General features: G+C 48.7%; 3 protein-coding genes across 4 annotated transcripts in view; 2 read left to right on the forward strand and 1 right to left on the reverse strand.

The window, feature by feature from the left end:
- Positions 1 to 879: 879 nt before the first annotated feature.
- MLF1 (myeloid leukemia factor 1) lies at positions 880 to 9,059 on the forward strand. 2 transcript variants are annotated; one of them, XM_057383803.1, is made up of 7 exons: positions 880 to 1,374; positions 3,686 to 3,730; positions 4,534 to 4,620; positions 4,914 to 5,042; positions 6,496 to 6,655; positions 6,882 to 7,014; positions 7,196 to 9,059. In XM_057383803.1, exons 1-7 carry the CDS (start codon positions 1,228 to 1,230, stop codon positions 7,296 to 7,298), a joined length of 804 nt encoding a protein of 267 aa, XP_057239786.1. In that variant the 5' UTR covers positions 880 to 1,227; the 3' UTR covers positions 7,299 to 9,059. The 2 variants fall into 2 exon arrangements, with proteins under 2 accessions (XP_057239786.1, XP_057239787.1); XM_057383804.1 differs by lacking the exon at positions 3,686 to 3,730 and having other exon boundaries at positions 884 to 1,374.
- A 1,081-nt stretch (positions 9,060 to 10,140) lies between these two features.
- Positions 10,141 to 20,887, forward strand: part of GFM1 (G elongation factor mitochondrial 1) — a 16,445-nt gene continuing 5,698 nt past the window's right edge. Inside the window, exons 1-13 of the mRNA XM_057383800.1 lie at positions 10,141 to 10,255; positions 10,852 to 11,004; positions 11,304 to 11,436; positions 11,812 to 12,016; positions 12,605 to 12,721; positions 13,184 to 13,334; positions 13,617 to 13,771; positions 14,485 to 14,569; positions 15,202 to 15,339; positions 15,828 to 15,929; positions 16,171 to 16,227; positions 16,547 to 16,684; positions 17,401 to 17,483. Of these exons, the coding sequence (XP_057239783.1) occupies positions 10,202 to 10,255; positions 10,852 to 11,004; positions 11,304 to 11,436; positions 11,812 to 12,016; positions 12,605 to 12,721; positions 13,184 to 13,334; positions 13,617 to 13,771; positions 14,485 to 14,569; positions 15,202 to 15,339; positions 15,828 to 15,929; positions 16,171 to 16,227; positions 16,547 to 16,684; positions 17,401 to 17,483 (1,571 nt within the window). The 5' untranslated portion in view covers positions 10,141 to 10,201. The remainder of the gene's footprint in view (positions 10,256 to 10,851; positions 11,005 to 11,303; positions 11,437 to 11,811; positions 12,017 to 12,604; positions 12,722 to 13,183; positions 13,335 to 13,616; positions 13,772 to 14,484; positions 14,570 to 15,201; positions 15,340 to 15,827; positions 15,930 to 16,170; positions 16,228 to 16,546; positions 16,685 to 17,400; positions 17,484 to 20,887) is intronic.
- Positions 17,482 to 20,887, reverse strand: part of LXN (latexin) — a 5,306-nt gene continuing 1,900 nt past the window's right edge. Inside the window, 4 exon segments of the mRNA XM_057383802.1 lie at positions 17,482 to 17,763; positions 18,613 to 18,675; positions 19,638 to 19,774; positions 20,339 to 20,609. Of these exon segments, the coding sequence (XP_057239785.1) occupies positions 17,656 to 17,763; positions 18,613 to 18,675; positions 19,638 to 19,774; positions 20,339 to 20,609 (579 nt within the window). The 3' untranslated portion in view covers positions 17,482 to 17,655.

A 20,887-nucleotide genomic window follows, 5' to 3' on the forward strand; every position in this document is an offset into this window, starting at 1 on the left:
TTTTCATGGGGCTGGAGATAAGGGGTGGGGAGCAGAAAAGCTGTCCAGGAGATAAGTGGACATGAAAGAAGTCAGGAACAGCCTGAAGCTTTTCCTCATGAAATATCCTGGGAAAGGCTCTGATGTCCTGGGTGTGGGAAGAGCCAGGAATTGAGAGGAAGGAGGATGAGGGGTGTGGAGCCTGAGTAACCCTACCTGGGAGTGACTCTTACTGTTAATAAAGGGGTTTCTGTGGAATAGCAGAGAGGGGAATGAGATGGAGGGRGGAAATGAGCCATGTTAGTTTGTGTGGAAAGTGCTAATTTGTGTGGGAAGTGCTAATTTGTATGGGAATCATTAATTTGCAGCCTGGCCCTTAGACAACAGCACAATACTTTGTGCTTCAGAAAAAAAAATCTGCTTTGCTCCTCTTTTGACCTCAATTAGGAATATCAGGTCTTGTCCAAATTGGAGAATTTGGGAAGTTGAGCAATGTTTTCCTTGCAAGCCAAGCTTTGGGAATACCAGTGAGGCTCTGTTGGTTTTTGGGGAGAAGAGGAAGTTAGAGGAAAACAAAAAGCCAGTGAGAATCTTCTTCCCAAGCAGAGGAAAGGGACGTGGGAACAGGATTTGTGGGGAGGGAAGGCAAAGGTGCAGCAGTGGATGATTAAAAGAGATGGAATYGGTCTGATTTTGGAGGATAAGTGAGTATTTTTAAGCATGTGGGACAAGGAGAAGAAAAAGTAGGATGGGAAGTGCCAGGAAAATAAATTTGAGGGATGAGGAGTGGGGATCCAGTGGGATATGAGGAGTTTTGGAAGATGAAACAGAAAAAGGGAGGGGGAAAATAAAAAATAAATTCCTTTAATGTCAGGTGTCAGAGGTGGAAATAGTGATAAATAAAACACAGRTCAGTTTTACAGTTCTGGCAGGTATTAAACATAGGCTGGAGTGAAAAATGCTGCTGAGAATGGGATAATTCTGGAAAGGATGGAAAAGTGGACATCCAGGAGTGTAGGAGAACAGTGAGGGTAGCCGAGAGAAAACAGATCCCAAACACTCAAGTTAAAGATGGGAAGGGAGAATCAGAGTGCATTAGGAATGGGACATTGCTCAGTTGGGTCCTGTTAAAGGTTTTGGATAAAGGCCCATGTGGAATGGTGTAACTGGAGCTGGAAAAAGCCATTGTCCATCCCATGGAATAACCCTCTGTTGTGCAGGGATCCCTTCGCTGCCCACCATGAGCACATGAGGCAGATGATGAGGAGCTTCTCCGAGCCTTTTGGGCGGGATCCATTCCTGAGCCTCCCGGAGGCGGGGGAGAAACCAGCGGGCAGGAGAGCAGACAGGAGAGCACAGCAGGACTCCCAGATGGCCTTGAGGGGCAACCGCAGGGTAAGTGTCCCTGAGCTCCAGGACTGCTCCGTGGCACGGCCACTGCCTGGGAAACACGCCTGGCTCAGCTCTTGGAACCTCCCAGAAATGGGAATAACTCCTCTCTTGGATCCTTCACGGCACATTCCTTATCTCTGAGAAACATCTGGCAGGGCTGAGCAGGAGTCTGGGTTTTGTTGGTCATCAAATAGACAACATTTAATGAACAAATGATCATTTATCTAATGCTTGGTTTAATATATATTACATATTTCTATTACACAAAGGCACTAAAAATGTCTCATATGCATTTCCTTTTCATGTTAACTGGATTTTAAAAGGTGTCTGGGTGTGGCTGCTGCCATCCTGGAAGTGTTCAYGGCCAGGTTGGAGCCATGGAAGGTGTCCCTGCCCTGGCAGGAGGTGCAGCTGATCTTCTCAAGTCCCTTCCAACCCATTCCATAATCCCATGCTATATTTATGGCTTCCCTGTGCACTTCAGTGCCCTGTGTGTAGCTATTTATGTTTGATTTATGCCAGCCTGGGTTTCACCACCTCAGGAGTGTCTATCCATGGATTTGAAACCCTGTTTCAACTTTGCAGCTGGGGGTAAACACTTCACGCTCTGAATTTGGGCTGATTGTATCCCTTAGATATAAACCTGTAGGAAATTGCTGTGAAACACAATATTCCTGTGTGTTACGATGTGAAAATGATGATCTCTGTTCATTTTAAGTGTTTTTTCAACTGTGGGCATGCAGGGTAATGATATTGCCCCTTATCTGGAGCTGTATTTATAGAGGATAAACGTTGGGAGCTGAGTCCTTTCCCTCCAAACATTCAGCAGCTGCCTCATTCTTGCTTTAATGAATCCCAGYGGATTTGAGGGGACCGTTGGGACACAAGCAGGTGACAGAGCTGGAGCAGAGCCTGGCACCTGCACCTCCAGAGGGGAACTGGCACATTCCTTCCCCTGCTCATCCAGTTCCTGGCAGATCTAGGATCTGCATCTCATCAGGGCATGAGCAGATCAGTGGGGCCTAAAACCAGAGCAGTTTTTTCCTTTATAAAATGAACCTGTGAGACCTCACCTTTAAAGCTCAGGGCTTGTGTCCCTGTTCCTGCAGCGAGGGACAAATGAGAGGCCAAAAAAAAGCCCTTTGTCTGTGGCTGCAGCAAGAAGTTAAAGGTACAAGAGCAGTGTTAGTCTGACAGGCACAAAGGAATTCCACACCTGCCCAAACCTTCCCAGCATCTTTTGATGTCCCTCATGTTCCAYTGAAGGGCTGTCAGATGTCACACAGGACTCAGCACTCACTGCTTTGCCTTGTAATCCCAAACTGCTCCTCCAKAAATGATTTAAACCCTTAAAATGAGATTTTTATGTAGGAAAAGGTGGATCTTTGCTGCCACGTCAAACAGACTTCATTCAAATTACTTACAGTGATTATTGTGTTGTAGTTCTGAGTTTAATTAAATTGCAGCAGGCCTAAAACTGCTTTAAAAGGAACAAAATTAGTTGGAAAACTCAATGTMTGTCMCTGTAGGATTCAGATTTGAAACTKMTTTTCCTTTGTCCAGTCCATTTGCAGTTCAGGTTTTAGGGGAGGAGCAGGAATGGCTAAAACATACTAAGAGAAATTGTTAATCAGGGTTTTTGGGATATCTGATTATCCTGTGTGTCAGGCAAATGTTGAACAGCTTTTAATGGCTTTTTAGTATTRTAAAACAGTTTATAAGATCTGTCCTGACAGAAACTTGAGCAGTTCCTAAAGATATTCCTGAATTGGAGAATTCCTTCCCTTTGCACTAAAAGTTCCTGCACAGGGTTTGCTCCTTGTGGCACCCCCTCTGTGTGCCTGCCTTATCTGACTCCCCAATCTTGGGTTCCTGGAAACATCCCTGTGTTTCCCAGGATCCCACTGTCATGCAGGGACACTCATCATCACTGGAGTTGTTAATTTGTTGATTTTAATCAGCTTTCCMTGCTGGGTTCTGCTCCTGGCTGCAGTGGAGCATTGCAGGGTGGGGCTGAAGTTTGCAATCCCTTTAGTGTGAAGGTTCTTGTAGTGGCCAAATGTTCCCCAACCTCTCATGCTTCTCACACACACTTACTCATATTTATTAGATGTGGTGGCACTCAGCACTGTCTGATATCATCAGTATAAATAGATTTCTATTTCCACAGACCCAGGCACTGCTTCATTAATTAYCAAAGGCCTCCTGAGGGATTTTGATTTGATGGGAAATGTTTGGTGTCACCTGCTATGTATAAAAGTTATATCTGCTGTTCCTGATAATAATTCCAGATTTTGCTCCTTTTTTTTTCCAGGGCACCAGCTTCTCCCTCCTGCCCTTTGCAGGCTTTGGGAGAGGGGTTAGTATCCCTGGAGTAGCTGCTGTGTAAGCTGTGTGTACAACCAGAGCATGGCAGAGGCTGAGCTCTGTGCTTGTGTCCTGCTTTTGGTGCTGTTTGCAGTTTGAGAATGATAAAATCCAGGGAAAAAAATCCTTCCTGGGGCATTGATCTTTGGATGTGGATAGAATAATCCCTGCTAAGGCAGACAGCCTTTGGGGATGGGATTGCCCCTGGAAACATGGGCTTGAGGTGGTTTCCACCTCTAGTTTGGGGGGCTGGAATCCTGTAAAACATCCATCAGAGTTCTTGCCCAGAGAATTCTATTTTCTTGTACTCAAAAAACAAGTTGAAGATTTTCTATATTGAATTTKACTTTGTTTTGGGCTTAAATGCAGATTGAAGTTTGCAGCTTCAAAATACATATCTCTGGAAATTAATTTATTTAATTAAGTAAAGTTWATTCAGTAAGCCCTGAAGGGTCACACAGGACTTTCAGAGCAGAAGCTGGTGAGGTCAGAAGGTTTATGAACACATTTTTAAAATAATCCGAATATCCAATGAACATATTTGTAAAATAAACTCATTGTGTKGCCAGTTTGACATCTGAGTGACAAATCTTCCCCTTTCATCTTCCCAATATCTCCAACTTAACCCAGCTCCCTCAATTTTTAATCTAAAACAATGCATTTTGGCTTGTCTGTGTGTGAAGTGCAGTCTGAAAAGCTTTTTGAGTTGAAACTGCATGTACAAACCAGCTTCAGGACTGGAGGASTCAAGAGACTGTTTTAACTGGAGTCTTATTTTCCTTTTTTTTYTGGCAGGATGGAGATTTTGGGGATCCATTTTCTGCAATGGAYAGGATGATGTCAAACATGAGGAACAACATGCTGGAAATGCAGAGGAAATTTGTGAGTTCTTTTTAAAAATTGTTCTCAAATTCAYTGTACTGGAGGGTGACAGTTATTTAAAATATTCATCAGAAAATACTGCCAGGAGAAGTGGGACTAAAGGAGAGAGTAAGAATTTTTTTTTTCCCCATATTAGATTGTGTTTATAATTTATTTTTTGAAGATAAAATGAAGTTTAATGCAATGCCAGGAGGGTTAATCTTGTGGAGGGATGTTTTCCAGGATAAAATAGTAAGGAACACCTGTTGTCCCCAAGGTTTRGGTGGCATTAATGGGCCTGTCTTGCTTTGCAGGATGACCTGTCCATCCAGCCAGACGGGCACTCGTTCAGCTCCTCCTCCATGATGACCTATTCCAAAGTGGGGGATGAACCTCCCAAAGTGTTCCAGGCCTCAGCCCAGACCCGCACGGCTCCAGGAGGGGTGAGTAACCCTGGGCATGGAGGGGCAGCCACACCAAACCAGTGCCCTCCAGCTGCTTTTACTRCAGATAGTGCCTCTGAGAATTTACAGAATCCTGGCATTGCTGAGGTGGGAAAAGATCGAGTCCAACCTGTGCCCRACCCCSWCCTGTGCCACATCCAGTCSTTCCTTGGACACCCCCAAAGCTCCYTGAGAGCCCCTCCCAATGTTTAACAACCCTTYCCATGAGGAAATTCYTCCTGATTCCCCCCTGCTGCTCCCCTGGCCCAGYCTGAGGCYGTTCCCTCTCCTCCTGTCCCTGTTCCCTGGGAGCAGAGCCCGACCTTCCCGACTGCACAAAGGAAATTGGGAAAACCCAGGGCTCTCAAACTCTGCTCTGTATTAAAGGTCTGATTCCCTCCCTGYCATTTGATGCTTTAAGCACACCCCAAAATAAATGATATACCCATCCAATGCTGGAAAAACAGAGCACAGAGCTGCAATTTTCCAGTGCCTCCCTCTGTGCTGTAATGAATCCTTTTCCTGTCCACWGAAACTCCAGGAGAGGCACTGATTTATTTACTCAACCCCTGCCTTGAAATCACCCCCTGTGCCCAGGCACTTACATAACAGGGAGCCTGAGCTGCCTTGCAGCTGTYGTGTGTAATCCTGCCGGGAACTGGGAATGGGAATGTGACCCTGGCAGTGGCTGTGACAGCCCTGCTGTGATCCCTGAAGGCTGGGAAGGTGTGCCAGCCCCACACACTCAGCTATCACAGCCCTTCTAATAATACCATGGGCACTGKGATAGGGGCTGCCTGGGGGTCAGGCCACTCGACACCACAGCCTCATCACTGGTTGTTCCTCACGCTGGGAATTTTGGCTTTGGGTGTTGCTCCTTCTGTTTCCAAGGAGAGTGTTGGAGACTTGGCTCTGTAGCATTTTCAGACAGATTTTTTTCCCCTCAGTAATTAATACCCAATTAAAAAACTTCAGGTGTTGTCTCGTCTTCCTGTCTGGTGGGAGAAGAAAATAGATTTGATTTGCATTTTCTGGTGTGCTTTGAACCAACACAATAAATGAGAGAATTGGAAAAGCCCGRAAAACATGACRTTTTGAAAGRAAAGATATAAAAYTATTAGGGGARAAAAWWAMCYTYYSYMARGGSCYKGRRKKRMMRGRAARRGRGGGAWKKYYTYCCMMTGCCAGAGGGCAGRGTTCAGATGGGATATTGGGAGGAAATTCTTCCCAGAGCAGCTGTGGCTKCCCCTCAATYCCTGGCAGTGCCCAAGGCCAGGTTGGATGGGGCTGGAGCAGCCTGGGACAGTGGGAGGTGTCCCTGCCATGGCAGGGGTGGCACTGGATGGGCTTTAAGTTAAGGTCCTTTCCAACCCARACCAGTCTGGGATTCCATGAAGTCTTTTAGTTTAATTTTTAGTTGCAAAAACACTCATTTCCCTTTTTTTTCAAACAGGTTAAGGAGACAAGAAGAGCAATGAAGGATTCTGAAAGTGGCTTGGAGAAAATGGCCATTGGTCACCACCTCCAGGATCGGGCWCATGTCATCAAAAAATGCAAGAACTCCAAGACTGGGGATGAGGAGATGAACCAAGAATTCATCAACATGGATGAAGGTWGGACTTTCTAGGCAGTTAATGGGCTTTACACTGTTTTGCACTGATTTTGAAGCTCCAGTTTGATCTTAAAAGGGACTTTTAGGATGAAAGTCTCCAAATCTCTTTTACAGATCCCCAAAAACATGGAGAACTGCAGAGCACAAAGTTTAAAATCACAACTCAAAATCCCTAAATGTTTTTCCTGTCTTTATTAACATCTCCAATAAATGTATCTGTTTTTCAGCTGAGGCTGACACCTTTGATGAGGAGTGGCAGAGRGAGATCATGAAGTTCAGGCCTTGCCGAAGCAGAGGAGCCGTGGAAGCTCCAAGATCCAGAAGTACCCATTACAGTCCCAGGGAAAACAGATCAAGAAGGTAAAAAATAATTCCCTGCTATCCTCCAGGATAAGGCAATTCCAGCAGCAGAAGGAAAATCCAGTTCTAGAGCAATGGTGGTCATGAGCAGCCAATTCTGCCTTGGCAACCTGAGGGAGAGCTGGAGGGTTTATCCCTCCTTTTTCCATGGAGATTGTGATCGTGRTTGTTGTTTTTCCAGAGAGAAGCCACTTGGAGCTCCAGGATCCAGAATGCCCAAGGATTCTTTGGAAGCTCTCAGTGTGAAAGGAACACACGTTCCCCTGAAGAGCTCCAGGAAATAACTGTCCCCATTCCCTGGGGATGGAGATTGATGGTGCTCAGCGCTCGTGTCCGTACAAATACACCCGGATTTGTGACCAATCTCTGTTTTGTGTTGTGCCTTTGCTCCTCCTGCTTCTGAATGTCTGTCAAACCTCAGCTCCTCAATTAACACTTCAGCTCCTCAGTCAATTAAAAACCATCTGCCTAAAAGCACTTTATGGATCAGCTSTGATTCTGTTCAAAACAGCTTTGATTTGCAATTTTTCTGCTCCAGCTGCATCAATCTCAGGCTTTACTAAGCTTGGTACTGCAGCTCCTCCTTCCCACTTTAAAGTTGCACAGAAAAATAGATTTCCTTTATTTTGGGTTGCTGAAATAATGGTTGAGTTTCTAGGTTAATTAATAGAATTTGAATACACTATTAAGCACTTTTATCTATCACTTTAAAATTGTAAATTGTTACAGAATCTCCACATTCACCTTGGTTTGAAGGTGGAGGAAATACTGAAATATGASAATACTTTCAATTTATCAGAATTTGGATGTTTATAAGCTGTGCTTGCACCTCGTTTCCTGTGCCTGAACTGTCAACTTTGTAWTCCTGATCCTTTGTATGTTTTCTTTGGAGTTGGCCTGTCATTTTTCATTTGAGGATTGTCTGTAGCAGCTTTTAATTACCCTSTAGTAATTAACAGTGTCCTGAGATCAGCTACAGCTAGGAGTTATTCATGGGAAAAATATGTGGGAGAAATGAGTTTAACTGGAATGATTTCACCATTTCTTGTGTTCTAAAGAGCCAGGAGAGRTCTGGATACAGGAACCCATCTCCCCTCACTGTGTTCTTTGTTTTACTGAGTGTAGAATGACCCTAAATCTGTGTTTGATTTGAGTCTAGAAGAGCCCACAGTGTCTGAGAGCAGGAAAATCCTGGTATTTCAGGTGCTCTGTCACACAGAATTATCCCCATGGTGTAACATAAAGAATTTCTGTAYATTAAATAACATGAAATCATATAAATTAATTTAATATCATTAAAGCATTACATAGATTCATGTCTTCATTATAATGTAGCCCTAAAAAGCACTMTTTGTATGATAAAAGAAAATAGGATGTTTTCAGTTAGAAGTAATATTTGTTTAGCCAAAAAGCCTTTAAATCATATTTAATCTTCTTGCAGTTTTCCCAGATTATTTAATTTTAATTAATGAATGTATATTAATATGCAAATGCAATCAGCTGCACTTTTGTTGAGCTCTGAAGAGGGAGGACAATTATTTGCTTGTTACTGCAGTGGTCTCTTCCTGAATTAGAGAGGTATCAGTAGCAATAAGTTGATGTGATCAATATTAATGGCAATAATTTAATTATTKATGAACCATTTAATGAGCACTGAAGATATGTAGGGGTTGGGGGGGCTCTGACACCCCCKAAAGTCAGAGCACAACCCGGGGGCTCATTTCCCATACACTGGAGACAACGTGGATTTTGCAATAATTTATTGGAGCATCTTCTCAGTAATTAACAACAGCAAAGTTTTCTATGTTGGAACTTGAGCAGGAATCTTGGAGCGCTGCTGTTGAATGGAAAATTCACCTGACAACTCGGATTTTTGTGTGAAACCAAACCAGCACATCCTTRGGTTTTGGAATGCCAGTGGGAAGAGGTGAATATTCCCCACAGAYCCCTTTGCTCAGCCAAGACTGTTCTCCATGTGAGGCACGAGTTGTGCTCTGTACAATCACCTGAAACTGCAATTCTTGAATAAAGTTATTTATTATTGATGGGCTTTGTTGGTTTATTCTGCACCACAGAGGRACTCAGGTGTTGTTTTGTTTGGTCTACTCTGAACAATGCAGTGAAGGACACCTGGGCCGTGGGAACTGTCCCTGCCCTTGGAGAGGTGGGATGGGGTGGGATTGAAGGTAACCATTGTGGGATTCTGTGGGAATTCCTGTTTCCAGAGATAAGCATGCATTCACCACAAAAAAATAAACCGATGGAAGGAGATGGTGTGGAGAGGGCCAGGCTCACTCTGCTTCAGAGCTGCTCCTGGAGTCTTTGCTGATGTAAAAGACAGTACCTGGTTTATCCTAATCCTGGGGAATTGTTTTTCCATGGAGAATATATTGTTTTAACGTTTACCAACATGTTCGACCCTGTGTCCCAGCCATCCTCCAGCATCCTAAGCTTGTCTTCCCCTTTCCCTGCACTTCAGGCCTGGCTCTGGCCAGGGAGTTCCGCTCTCCGGTTGTTCCTAATTCCCAATAATCCCCAAACTCCTGGGGCTCCGTCCCGCTCCACGGGCTGGGTGAAATCCGCCCCTTTCTGGCCGCAATTGGGGAATTCCGCAATCCCCAGGGCTGGGTGAGGATGGGGATCCCTGAGGGGATCAACCCGAGGGTGCCCCGGGCTGGGGGCGGTGGGATCCCCCTGTGCCATTCCCGAGGATCCTGGGCTGGGTTCAGTGGGATCCCCCTGTGCCATTCCCGAGGATCCCGGGCTGGGTTCAGTGGGATCCCCCTGTGCCGTTCCCGAGGATCCCGGGCTGGGTTCAGTGGGATCCCCCTGTGCCGTTCCCGAGGATCCCGGGTTGGGTTCAGCAGGATCCCCCTGTGCCGTTCCCGAGGATCCCGGGCTGGGTTCGGTCAGTGGGATCCCCCTGTGCCGTTCCCGAGGATCCCGGAGTGCGGTCAGTGGGATCTCCCTGTGCCGTTCCCCGGGTCCCATTCCCGCCCCGGAGCCGCCGCTGCCCTGAGGGGCCGGGGGGGATCGGGCGCGGCCGCGGCGCCTGCGCGGGGCTCCGGAAGGGGCGGGAGCGACCCGGGGCGGGACCGGGATTGGAGCCGGCATTGGAACCGTGACCGGAGCTGTGACTGGAGGCGTGACTGGGGCCGTGACTGGAGCTGTGGCCGGAGCCGGGGCCATGCTGAGCGTGTTACGGGCCGGGCTGGCCCCGGGCCGCCCGCGGCACCTGCAGGTAGCGGCGGCGGGAGCGCTCCGGGCCCGGGGGGCGAGGGGACAGAGCCGGGAGAGGAAAGGATGGAGGGGAGGGCGGAGAAACAGCCCGGGAAGGGCCGCGGCAGCTGCGGGAACGGCAGCGCTCGGTCACATGGATGGGGACGGGGATGGGACACCGGGAATGAGCAGCGGGACCGGCGGGGAGAGCTCCGAGGTGACCCTGGAAAGGCCGCTCGGATTTACGGGACCGATTCGCCATAGACTGACAGAAGCCTTAGGGAAGCGGTTTGGCAGTTTATCCATGGGCCAGTGAATCCTGGGATCAGTTACGTTGGAAAAGCCCTCCAGGGTCATTGAGTTTAAGCTGTGCCCGATGCCCAGCTTGTCCCCAGCCCAGAGCACTCAGTGCCATCTCCAGCCCTTCCTTGGTGCGCACTCCAAACCTCCCTGAGCAGCCCCTGCCAAGGCCTGAGCACCCTTTCCATGGGGAAACTCCTCCTGATGTCCATCGTGCCCCTCCCCTGGCCTGAGGCCCTTTCCCCTTGTCCCACCCCTGTCCTGTGAGCTGTTTTGATCTGCTCCTGGCTGACCCAGGGCCCTTTGCTTCCCTTGCAGCTCCTCCTGAGCTCCTGCAGACACTGCTCCTCGGCGGTTCTTCCCAACGAGAGGATCCGCAACATCGGCATCTCGGCSCACATCGACTCTGGCAAGACCACGCTGACAGAGAGGATCCTGTTCTACACGGGCAGGATYGCACAGATGCACGAGGTGGGGCTGAGCTGCCACCGAGCACTTGTTGGGAATTGTTCACTTCCATGTGGTGCTGCTCAAGAGATGATGCTCGGTCCATGCAGCATCACTGCTGCACGGGGATTCACAGAACCGTGGAATGGGTTGGGGTGGGAGGGACATTAAAGCCCTCCAGTGCCACCCCTGCCATGGCAGGGACACCTCCCACTGTCCCAGGCTGCTCCCAACCCCGGCCAACCTGGCCTTGGACACTACCAGGAATGGGACATTTCAGGGAATTCTTAGCAAACTCCTTAAACTCTTTTTATTTCCCTAAGGTGAAAGGCAAGGATGGAGTTGGCGCTGTCATGGATTCCATGGAGCTGGAGCGTCAGCGTGGCATCACCATCCAGTCTGCAGCCACGTACACCATGTGGAAGGACACCAACATCAACATCATCGACACGCCAGGTCAGGGCAGCCTGAGCCTGGGGAGTGCTCTGCTCAGGGATGGGGGATGGGGTGCATCTTTGTGTCCTTTGGCTGCAAGGACAGAGAGTGATGGGTTCAAACTCTCACRGGAGGAATTTAGAYTGGATATTGGGAAGGAATTGTTCCCTGGSAGTGCCCAAGGCAGGCTGGACMCTGGGCCTTGGAGCAGCCTGGGACAGTGGGAGGTGTCCCTGCCCATGCCAGGGTGGGGATGGATGAGCCTTAAGATCCCTTCCCACCCAAACCATTCCCTGACTCTGCTCCATCTCTGGAGCTCCTGTAAATCTGCACGATTCCCTTGGCTGTTGCTCCTTTCCAGTGCATTTATCATTTTTATTTTTATTTGTTTTCCAGGTCACGTGGACTTCACTATTGAGGTGGAGAGGTCCCTGAGGGTTCTGGATGGAGCCATCCTGGTTCTCTGTGCCGTGGGAGGGGTCCAGTGCCAGACCATCACTGTCAACAGGCAGATGAAGCGTTACAACGTCCCCTTCCTGACCTTCATCAACAAACTGGACAGGATGGGCTCCAACCCGGCCAGAGCAGTGCAGCAGCTCAGGTTCTTGGCCTTTATAAATTCCTGAATTTCACATGGCAGGTCATTATTGGTGCTATTGGAAAGGCTTCTCTTTGGAGCTGCACTTTGGAGAATTCCTGACCAGAGGTTAAATCCTGATCTGACCCAGAACAAACCTCCACTGTCYCAAAACCCCCAAATATTGGTGTCAGCCAGGACTTGCAGTGACCAGAGCGGGGCTCTGRTGTTTGTTTTGTTGATGGAACTGTCTCAGGAGAGCAGCCTCTTAGTTTTCCTGGGATCCTGGTGCTGCTGGAATTCCTGGAGTCCTGTTTGCTCATTGTCTTTCTCTGCCTCTTTTGGTCCATGAGATGAACTCATGAATATGCATGAACGAGTTGTTTCTCCCTTGATGAAACAATCCATCTGCAGCTGCTCCCTTGGGATACCAAGGGCTGGAGCCACCTAAACCACAACTGGGTGCTTTTCCTCAATATGGGCAGATTTGGGCCCTGTCCAAAGGACAAACCCCAGGGGTTTTGTGGGATTGGGGTTGCTCAGAGGCCATCTGGAGCACACATACAGAAATGACATTTTTCTTCAATAATTCCTGTTTTCTCCCTTTTTCAGATCCAAATTGAAACACAATGCAGCTTTTGTTCAGATTCCAATCGGGCTGGAGGGAAACTTTAAAGGAATTATAGACCTCATTGAAGAGAAAGCAATCTACTTTGATGGGGCACTCGGGTCAGTCCTGGAAATCGCTTCTTTTCCAGCTGGAGCTGCTCTTTGCAGGAGGAATTCCTGTAGTTTCTCTTCAGAGATGAAACTCAGCTCTGGAAATTTGGGAGTGGGCTTGTGCTGGGGCTGAGGATCCCTGCAGGGAGCTCTGGGTGGGGTGTTGGTTGCTGGGAAGGGGTGGTGGCCACATTTCCCACCTGGAGAAGCCAGAGGCTGCTCCCTAATGGGATCTGGCAGGATGTGGGGCTCTCTGGGATGAAGATAAGGTGTGGGGGAGGCTGCTGGGAGGTTTTCCTGATCCTACAAACTCCTGCCAGGAGCGGGAAGGACTCTCCCACATCAGAGATCAGCGCTGATGCTCWCTGGGGATTTTCCCCAGGATCCTTGGAAGGGGAAGCTGTTCTGAGGCAGGGAGGGAGGGCTGATCCCTGTGTTGTCCCTGGGAATGACCCCATTCCCCGTGTGCAGGCAGACCCTGCGGTTTGAGGAGATCCCGGCCGAGCTGCGCGCGGAGGCGGCCGAGCGGCGTCGGGAGCTCATCGAGTGCGTGGCCAATGCTGAYGAGCTCCTGGGAGAGCTGTTCCTGGAGGAGAAAATCCCCACGGCTGCCCAGCTGAAGGTACCTCCCTTGTGCTGGCTGTCCCCTCAATGTCTCTGTGCCTGGCCCCTGTTCCTCAAAGAATCCATCAGGAATTCTGTGTCACCGCCTCACCCAGGGAGCGCCCATTCCCAGTTTGGTTTCACTTTGTGTTGGAAGGAATTCTGGGGAGCAGCTTTTGTGGGAAGCCCTCGTGGGAAGCTGGGTGTTGTCCAGGGTGCTGTGGGAGCAGCTCCTTGCTCCAGGAAGGACAGGGACAGGGGCTGTGCTGTGCTGCAGGATGTTCACAGGGATGTTTTCCAGCTGGCGATCCGAAGGGCGACGCTGCAGAAATCCTTCACCCCCGTGCTGGTGGGAAGTGCTCTGAAGAACAAAGGGGTGCAGCCCCTGCTGGATGCTGTCCTGGAATAYCTCCCCAACCCTTCTGAGGTGCAGAACTATGCCCTTCTCAACCAGGGGTGAGTGCAGCCAGGAGAACTGGAYGGGSTTGAAGGTYCCTTCCCTTCCCAAACCATCCCAGGATTCCATGGAATAGTTTCAGAGCAGGAAACATTCCTGACAGGATCCACAATCATTTACCATTTGTATCCAGTGATGGCACCAGGATTGGCATGAACTCCCCCAAGTCCCACAGCTCCTCTCCTGTTTGAGGGTTACTTTCTGTGCTGGGATTTTAACACATTCAGTGTTCATTTGGACAATAATTGTGAGATAATTCTYTGGAATTGATGGCAGCCCGTAAAGCCAGGCCTACCTGGAGGAGGCAGCACATCCCAAAAGTGGAAATAATGTTTTATTTTATGGACATGAATCCCAGAATCCCTAAGGCTGGGAAAGAGCCCCAGGATTGAGCTGTGCTCAATCCTCCATTTGTCTCCAGCCCAGAACTCTGAGTGCCATTCCTGGGACACCTCCAGGGATGGGGAATCCAAACCTCCCTGGGCAGCCCCTGCCAAGCTCTGAGCACCCTTTCCATGGGGAAATTCCTGCTGATGTCCCCCCTGTCCCTCCCCTGGCCCAGCCTGAGGCCGTTCCCTCTCCTCCTGTCCCTGTCCCCTGGGAGCAGAACCCCCCCAAGGTGTGGGACCCCCAACATCAGAGCCAGCAGATGTTCAGAGGGGTCTCCTGTGTTTCTTCCTCCCCTCATCCCCCTCTCATCCCTGTTTTTAAGGGATTCTGAAGACCAAACCAAGTTCCTGTTGAAGTCTGCTCGTGACAATTCCCAACCTTTTATCGGCCTTGCTTTCAAACTGGAGGTGAGTCTGACTCTGTTCCTTCCCACAAGCTGTGGAGAGTCCCAGCAGTGCTTCCAAAACTCACACAGAACGAACTTTAAAWTCAGTTCATGTTTAAAATATTTCTATTTAACTCCAGTTGGAATGTAACTTATTTTAAAAATGGCTTCAACCATAAAATCCACAAATGCTGCCAGTTTGGAAGTTTAAAATGGGTTCTGGACCTCAAACCTTTCCTGGTTTCTTAACTAAAACTTGACCATTTGGTGCGTTTTTGGCTTAACTGGAATACTTTCAGGGAAAAATCCTGGGTTTGGAAAAAGTGGGACATGAGAGAGTCACAGAGGAAAAGGGCAGAGCTTTAAGCAAAAAGTTGTTTTTTACCTAAATAGCAGCCCCTCAGGATTCCAATGGAAAATGGCTGTCCAAATCCCATGGTAATGTGTGTCTCTCTTGGGAAGGTTTGGGAGTGACAAAATTAGTCCAGGAAACCCYAAATCCCATTGCAGAGCCAAGTGAAAGCTGTTTAAATCCTCCCTTTCCATCTGCAGTGTGGAAATCCAAACCACACGTGGTCAGTGCAGCTGGTGCTGGGAGCTGGTGTTGATTCCCAGAAGGAGCTGATCTGTTTGTTTTTTTGGATTTTCTTGCAGGCTGGCAGGTTTGGGCAGCTGACTTATGTGAGGGTGTACCAGGGCATGCTGAAGAAATCTGATTACATCTACAACACACGCACGGGCAAGAAGGTGCGGGTGCAGCGGCTCGTGAGGATGCACTCGGACACCATGGAGGTGAGAGCACCCCTGAGCACCCCTGAGCACCCCTGAGCACCCCTGAGCACCCCTGCCAGCCCTGGGTGAGGCTCTGGGTGATGCCCTGGGTGCCTCAGGACTGCCTGAACCACACGGTGCTCTTTGCTGCCTCACCAGTTTGCCTCTTGTGGTTTAATCCTGAGCTGAACCAGGCTGGCAGCCACGCTGAGCTCTCCTGTGAATAATGAGGGAGAAAGTTTGCAGGGCATTTCAGCCAGGCTGGAATTTCCAGAGGAGCTCAGGGTCAAGCTTTAAAGCACTGTGTTTATGGATCTTCTACAGCCCAGGTGTGGTTTGTGAGTCAGGGAAGGACAGAATCAATCCTGGAATGGTTTGGGATKGAAGGGACCTTAAAGATCCATTCCCACCCCTAWYCCAMACCTCCCACTGTCCCAGGGTGCTCCAAGCTATCCAGCCTGACCCTGGACACTTCCAGGGATCCTGAGCAGGAATTTTTCTTCCCTCAGGATGTGAATGAAGTTTATGCTGGAGACATCTGTGCCCTGTTTGGGATCGACTGCGCCAGCGGGGACACGTTCACGGACAAAACCAGCACAGACATCTCCATGGTGAGCCCCTGCCCTGCCCTGCCCTGCCCTGCCCTGGCTGCCTCAGCACTGGGAGGCACTGGCCTTTTGCTGTCATTTGTAATCACCAGGATTTGGCTGGAATTTATCACCAGAATTTTGCTGTCATTTGTTATCACCAGGATTTTGCTGKMATTTGTTACCAYCAGRATTTTSSTGTMATTTGTTACCATCAGGATTTTGGTGTAATTTGTTCCCATCCTCTCTCCCTTCCCCAYTGCAGGAATCCATCCAYGTCCCTGATCCTGTTATTTCTGTGGCTATGAAGCCTTCCAACAAGGTAGGAGCCTATGGATCAACCTYTTCTCCCTGAGCTCCTTCCCTTTGCTGCTTTATGATTTTATGGAGCACTGTTTCCAAGTGTTTWATCCCAAATAATTAGGATTTTATCYSTTGGATAAGCCAGGGCTGARTTGMATGGTGTCACTCAGCCAGAAATTCCAACTTGAAATACATCATAATTAACACTTTAATATAGAAATGTTTCATTAAATAACCCCAAGGAGCAGAAATGCTCAGCAGTGGGTAGGAAAATCCAGGCCTTTTTCCTTGGGATCACTCCTGGATGTTGTGAATCTTGGCTCGTGTCTGTGTTTCAGAATGACCTGGATAAATTCTCCAAAGGCCTGGGCCGCTTCACCAGGGAAGATCCCACCTTCAGGATCCACTTTGACGAGGAGAGCAAGGAAACCATTGTGTCTGGGATGGGGGAGCTGCACCTGGAAATCTACGCCCAGGTAAGTGGGGAAGCAATTCCATGGACTCTGCTTTTGCTTTTCCCATCTTTTCCTCCTCCTCCCTCTTCCTTCTAGCTGCTCAGGGAAAAGTTAACTTTCAAGTCAACTTTTGATGCTCCTTTCTCTCCAGTGGTTCTGTTTTGAAGGCTTCTAAAAGGAAATTTTGCCTGAAATATTTTTAGGATTTGGTTCAAATGCATAAGAAGTGCATTGAACACTATTCTTTGCTCTAGCAGCCTTTGTTTATCATTAATATTATGAATTAATTATCATTAATTTCTGCAGAGAAGTGCTATTTCTGTGGCTTTAAATGTACCATTCCATAATAAAAGCTGGTGTAGGGAGCAGGAAATAGTTACAGAGATTTGTTTTATTCCAAGTGATGTTTGTTTTTTACCCTAACACAAAAGACGCATCTTAAATATTGACAGAATGAAGAAAAAGTGACTTTTGCCTTGAAAAACTGAAACTTTAATAGAATAATTAATGTTATTTCCATTGCTTTAATAGAATAATTAATATTATTTCCATTACTTTAATAGAATAATTCAAGTTATTTCTTACACAAGGTTGACAGTGAAACATTTATACCATTTAAAAACCCAACAAAAAGCGCCCAAAATCAATCCAGCATTAACCCTGATTAAATTAATAATTCCACTGAATTGCTCCAATGGAACAGCCCTAATTCATGGTGGTTTTTTTTTTCCCTGCAGCGAATGGAGAGGGAGTATGGTTGTCCTTGCACCATGGGGAAGCCCAAAGTTGCCTTCAGGGAGAACATCTCTGCCCCTGTGCCGTGAGTATTCCTGCTGGGAATTGTTGGGTTAATTCCCTTGGGTGTAGTGAAGGTGTCTTTGGAATTGAGGGATCAGAAACACCAGGAAAATCCTGTTTGATGTYTCTGTGCCTTGTTTGAGTGCCAGTGCTGTCCCTGCCTTTGTGGAGCCCCCCAGGTCACCCCAGATCCCTCAGGCGCTCCCCGGTCCCGCGCTGTGTCTGTGCTGCCGTCGCTCCCGGGACACTCGGGCCCCGTGCTGGGGGTGCCACAGCACTGTCACCTCCCAGGGCATCACCTCCTGTGGGGGACACACACTCTGAGCACCCCTGCTGCCCTCTGAGCACCCAGAAAATCAGGGATGAAACCCTGTGGGGAACGGGGACTGCAGGGCATGGCAGGGACATCCCTGGATTATTACAATCAAAGCTTTGCTGCCCAATTTTCCATGTTTTTCTTACAAAAACCCTTACTCAGATCCCAAACTGTTGCTGGAGAGTGGCACAGGATGTAAGGGCTGTTCTGGGTGCCAGTTTCTGCTGGGAGTTACTGGGATTGATGGGGCTCTGTACTGGGCTGTCCTGGGGCACGGGGCACCCACAGCTCAGCTGGAACTGAGCTGAGCATCCCAAATGCTGCAGCTGCCCCTTCCCTTCATCCCAAATGCTGCAGCTGCCCCTTCCCTTCATCCCAAATGCTGCAGCTGCCCCTTCNCAGCTGCCCCTTCCCTTCATCCCAAATGCTGCAGCTGCCCCTTCCCTTCATCCCAAATGCTGCAGCTGCCCCTTCCCTTCATCCCAAATGCTGCATCTGCCCTTCCTCTTCATCCCAAATGCTGCATCTGCCCTTCCTCTTCATCCCAAATGCTGCAACTGCCCCTTCCCTTCATCCCAAATGCTGCAGCTGCCCCTTCCCTTCATCCCAAATGCTGCAGCTGCCCCTTCCCTTCATCCCTGCCCATGTGTTTGAGCCTCAGCCATTCCCAAGAAAGCCCAGAAACAGCTGGGAATTGCTGCTGTTGTCCCTGGGATACCGAGACAGGCAGGGCTGGTGACCCTRAGTAGGATCAGATCCCTGTCTGAGCTGGAGCTCACACAGCTGGAATCTTACAACACCCGAAAAAAGAGTTTTTAGGCATAAAATTATTTACCTGGGACACCATTTCGTGGAGCAGAACCACATAGTCAAACTGAAGGTCTTCATCACTTCTTTTCTGGAAAGACAGGATGGAAAGGGGTGAATTTGGGGATTCTCCCACCTACARAGTGACTCAGTTCCCTGTGTTCTTACAAAAATTCCCTGATGTGCAGCTCCTGGTAACAAATAACAAATTAATTTCTGTGGGCTCCCAAACTGCACTGGAGACACTGAATGTAAAGTTTAAAACTGCTAATCCCTGCCTTAAAGAGACCTGATCTAGCAGGAATTCTTTGGGATGGGAACACCTCGTTCTACAAGGTGTCAGTTTAATCCAAATAATCCCAAATAAAACTGTCAGTGGGATAAGAACACATTGCAGTGTTACAGTGGGTGACAGCTGTGGACTCTGAGTGACAAAATACACCCTGGCCTTTGGAACAGACTCTTTTCAGTGTATTTTTCAGGGAATAAGGGAGAAAATTACCCAGGAGAGATGGCAGCTGGGTTAATAATAGTCAATATTTCTTTGTCTTCTTTATCCTTAAATTTGTTAAAGAGGGGTTTAAGCAACCTTTAAGCAGCCCTGCAGCAGCTGTGAAGTGCTCTAGGATGCCATCAGAGGGAGCAAAACGTTCACAAATCCTGCTCTCACAAGGAATTCCTGTCTTTCATACCCAGAGCTTCCTGGGAATTCACTTCTGTTCAGAGCAGGTTTTCTGAACACTAAATGCTGCTGCTCTTTCCTGGCTCCTGTGTGACTTTAAAGCTGTGATCACCTCAGGGTTATTCTGAACTCAGAATGGATTTTCTCAAATAGAGCAGAGAAAATCTGGGAGAATCTCCAGAATTCATTTAATTTATTGGCCTTGCCACAACTGCTTAACTCTTAAATGCTGCTTTCCATGGAGGCTGGGTGGGCTTGGAGCACCCTGGGCTGTGGAAGGTGTCCCTGCCCCTGCAGGGCTGGAATGGGATCAGCTTTAAGGCCTTTCCAGCCCAAACCAGTGTGGGATTGTGTGCCTGCTGGTAACTCACCACTTGCTTCACGTGTTTCACTTGGGCAAGGTGGAACTTGGTGTTTTCTGTGGAATTCTGCCAGATCACRTAGCCAGAGGCTGCCCAGGCCAGCAGGTGGATGGGCTCCAGCTCTGGGGGAATGTTCCCGTGGCTGTCTGGAACCAAAATAAACACTGGATGTGAGACAGAGCCATTAGCAGGACATTATCACCTCACAGGCCTTGCAGCTCAAGGCCCTCCTGTCATAAAGCCTGGCACAGGGCGTGGAAGAGCTGCTCCATCACCAGAATTTTCCTTCCACTTTACAGAATCCCGGAATGGTTTGGGTTGGAGGGACCTTGGAGCCCACCCAGTGCCACCCCTGCCATGGCAGGGACACCTCCYSCTGTCCCAGGSTGCTCCAAGCTCCATCCAGCCTGGCCTTGGGCACCTCCAGGGTGTTCTCCTCCATTCCTTCCCTCAACAAAAATCCCAGAACGTCCCAAAGGCAGGGATGGCTCTGAGGTGGGAGCAGACCCCATTGAGCATTCGGGGTGTTGGATGTGCAGTGCCAAGGACACCCTCAGACTGAGCAGAGAGGTTTTCCAGAACATTCCAGTCCCATCCCAAAATGAGCCATAAATGCAGCAGTTGTGAGTGGCAGAACCCAGACAGAGAAAGAGAAGCAGCAGCTCTCAGGTTGGGTGAAGGCTGACCCCTCTCACAGCCCGTGGCTGTACCTGGGATGTTCTCAGCCACCAGCTCCTGTTCCAGGCTCCTCATTCGGTTGTAGAATTCCTGATCTGCCTCCTGTGTGCTCCTGAGCTCTCCTTGCACGCTGACCTGCACGTCTGGAGCGCTGCCTGTGCTGCCCAGGGGATAGAGCACCTCGGCAGAGCAGCTCACAGTCCTGTCCTGGTGCACAATTAGTGATGGTCGTTATTATTTGTGATTAATACAGGTACAGTCAGGGTCATTGACACTTCTGAAATGTGATTTTTAGTGCAGTTGCTGTTTGCTCCGAGTCTGGCCTGTAGAGATTTGAGATTATTTGAGATAAATTAAATTTGTGGTGTTTCTGTGGATGTTGAAGGGTGGGATTTGCTTTCTGCAGTGATGGGGTGTGGAGTGTCCCTTGTGCTATTCAGTTGTGAGTGACACTGAAATGTCCTTTTGTCCCTCCAGCACTGTCTGGTGTTGYAGTGGAAGGTACCACATGGTCAGTGGGTTCCTTTTTGGTTAAAATTCAGCCTTTTTTTTAGCCTGATGGGCAGTACAGAAAAATCAGA

The sequence above is a fragment of the Malurus melanocephalus genome, unplaced genomic scaffold, assembly GCF_030028575.1.
Source record: "Malurus melanocephalus ecotype Western Australia unplaced genomic scaffold, MMel_1.1 scaffold_660, whole genome shotgun sequence".
In the NCBI taxonomy this organism is placed as follows: Eukaryota; Metazoa; Chordata; class Aves; order Passeriformes; family Maluridae; genus Malurus; species Malurus melanocephalus.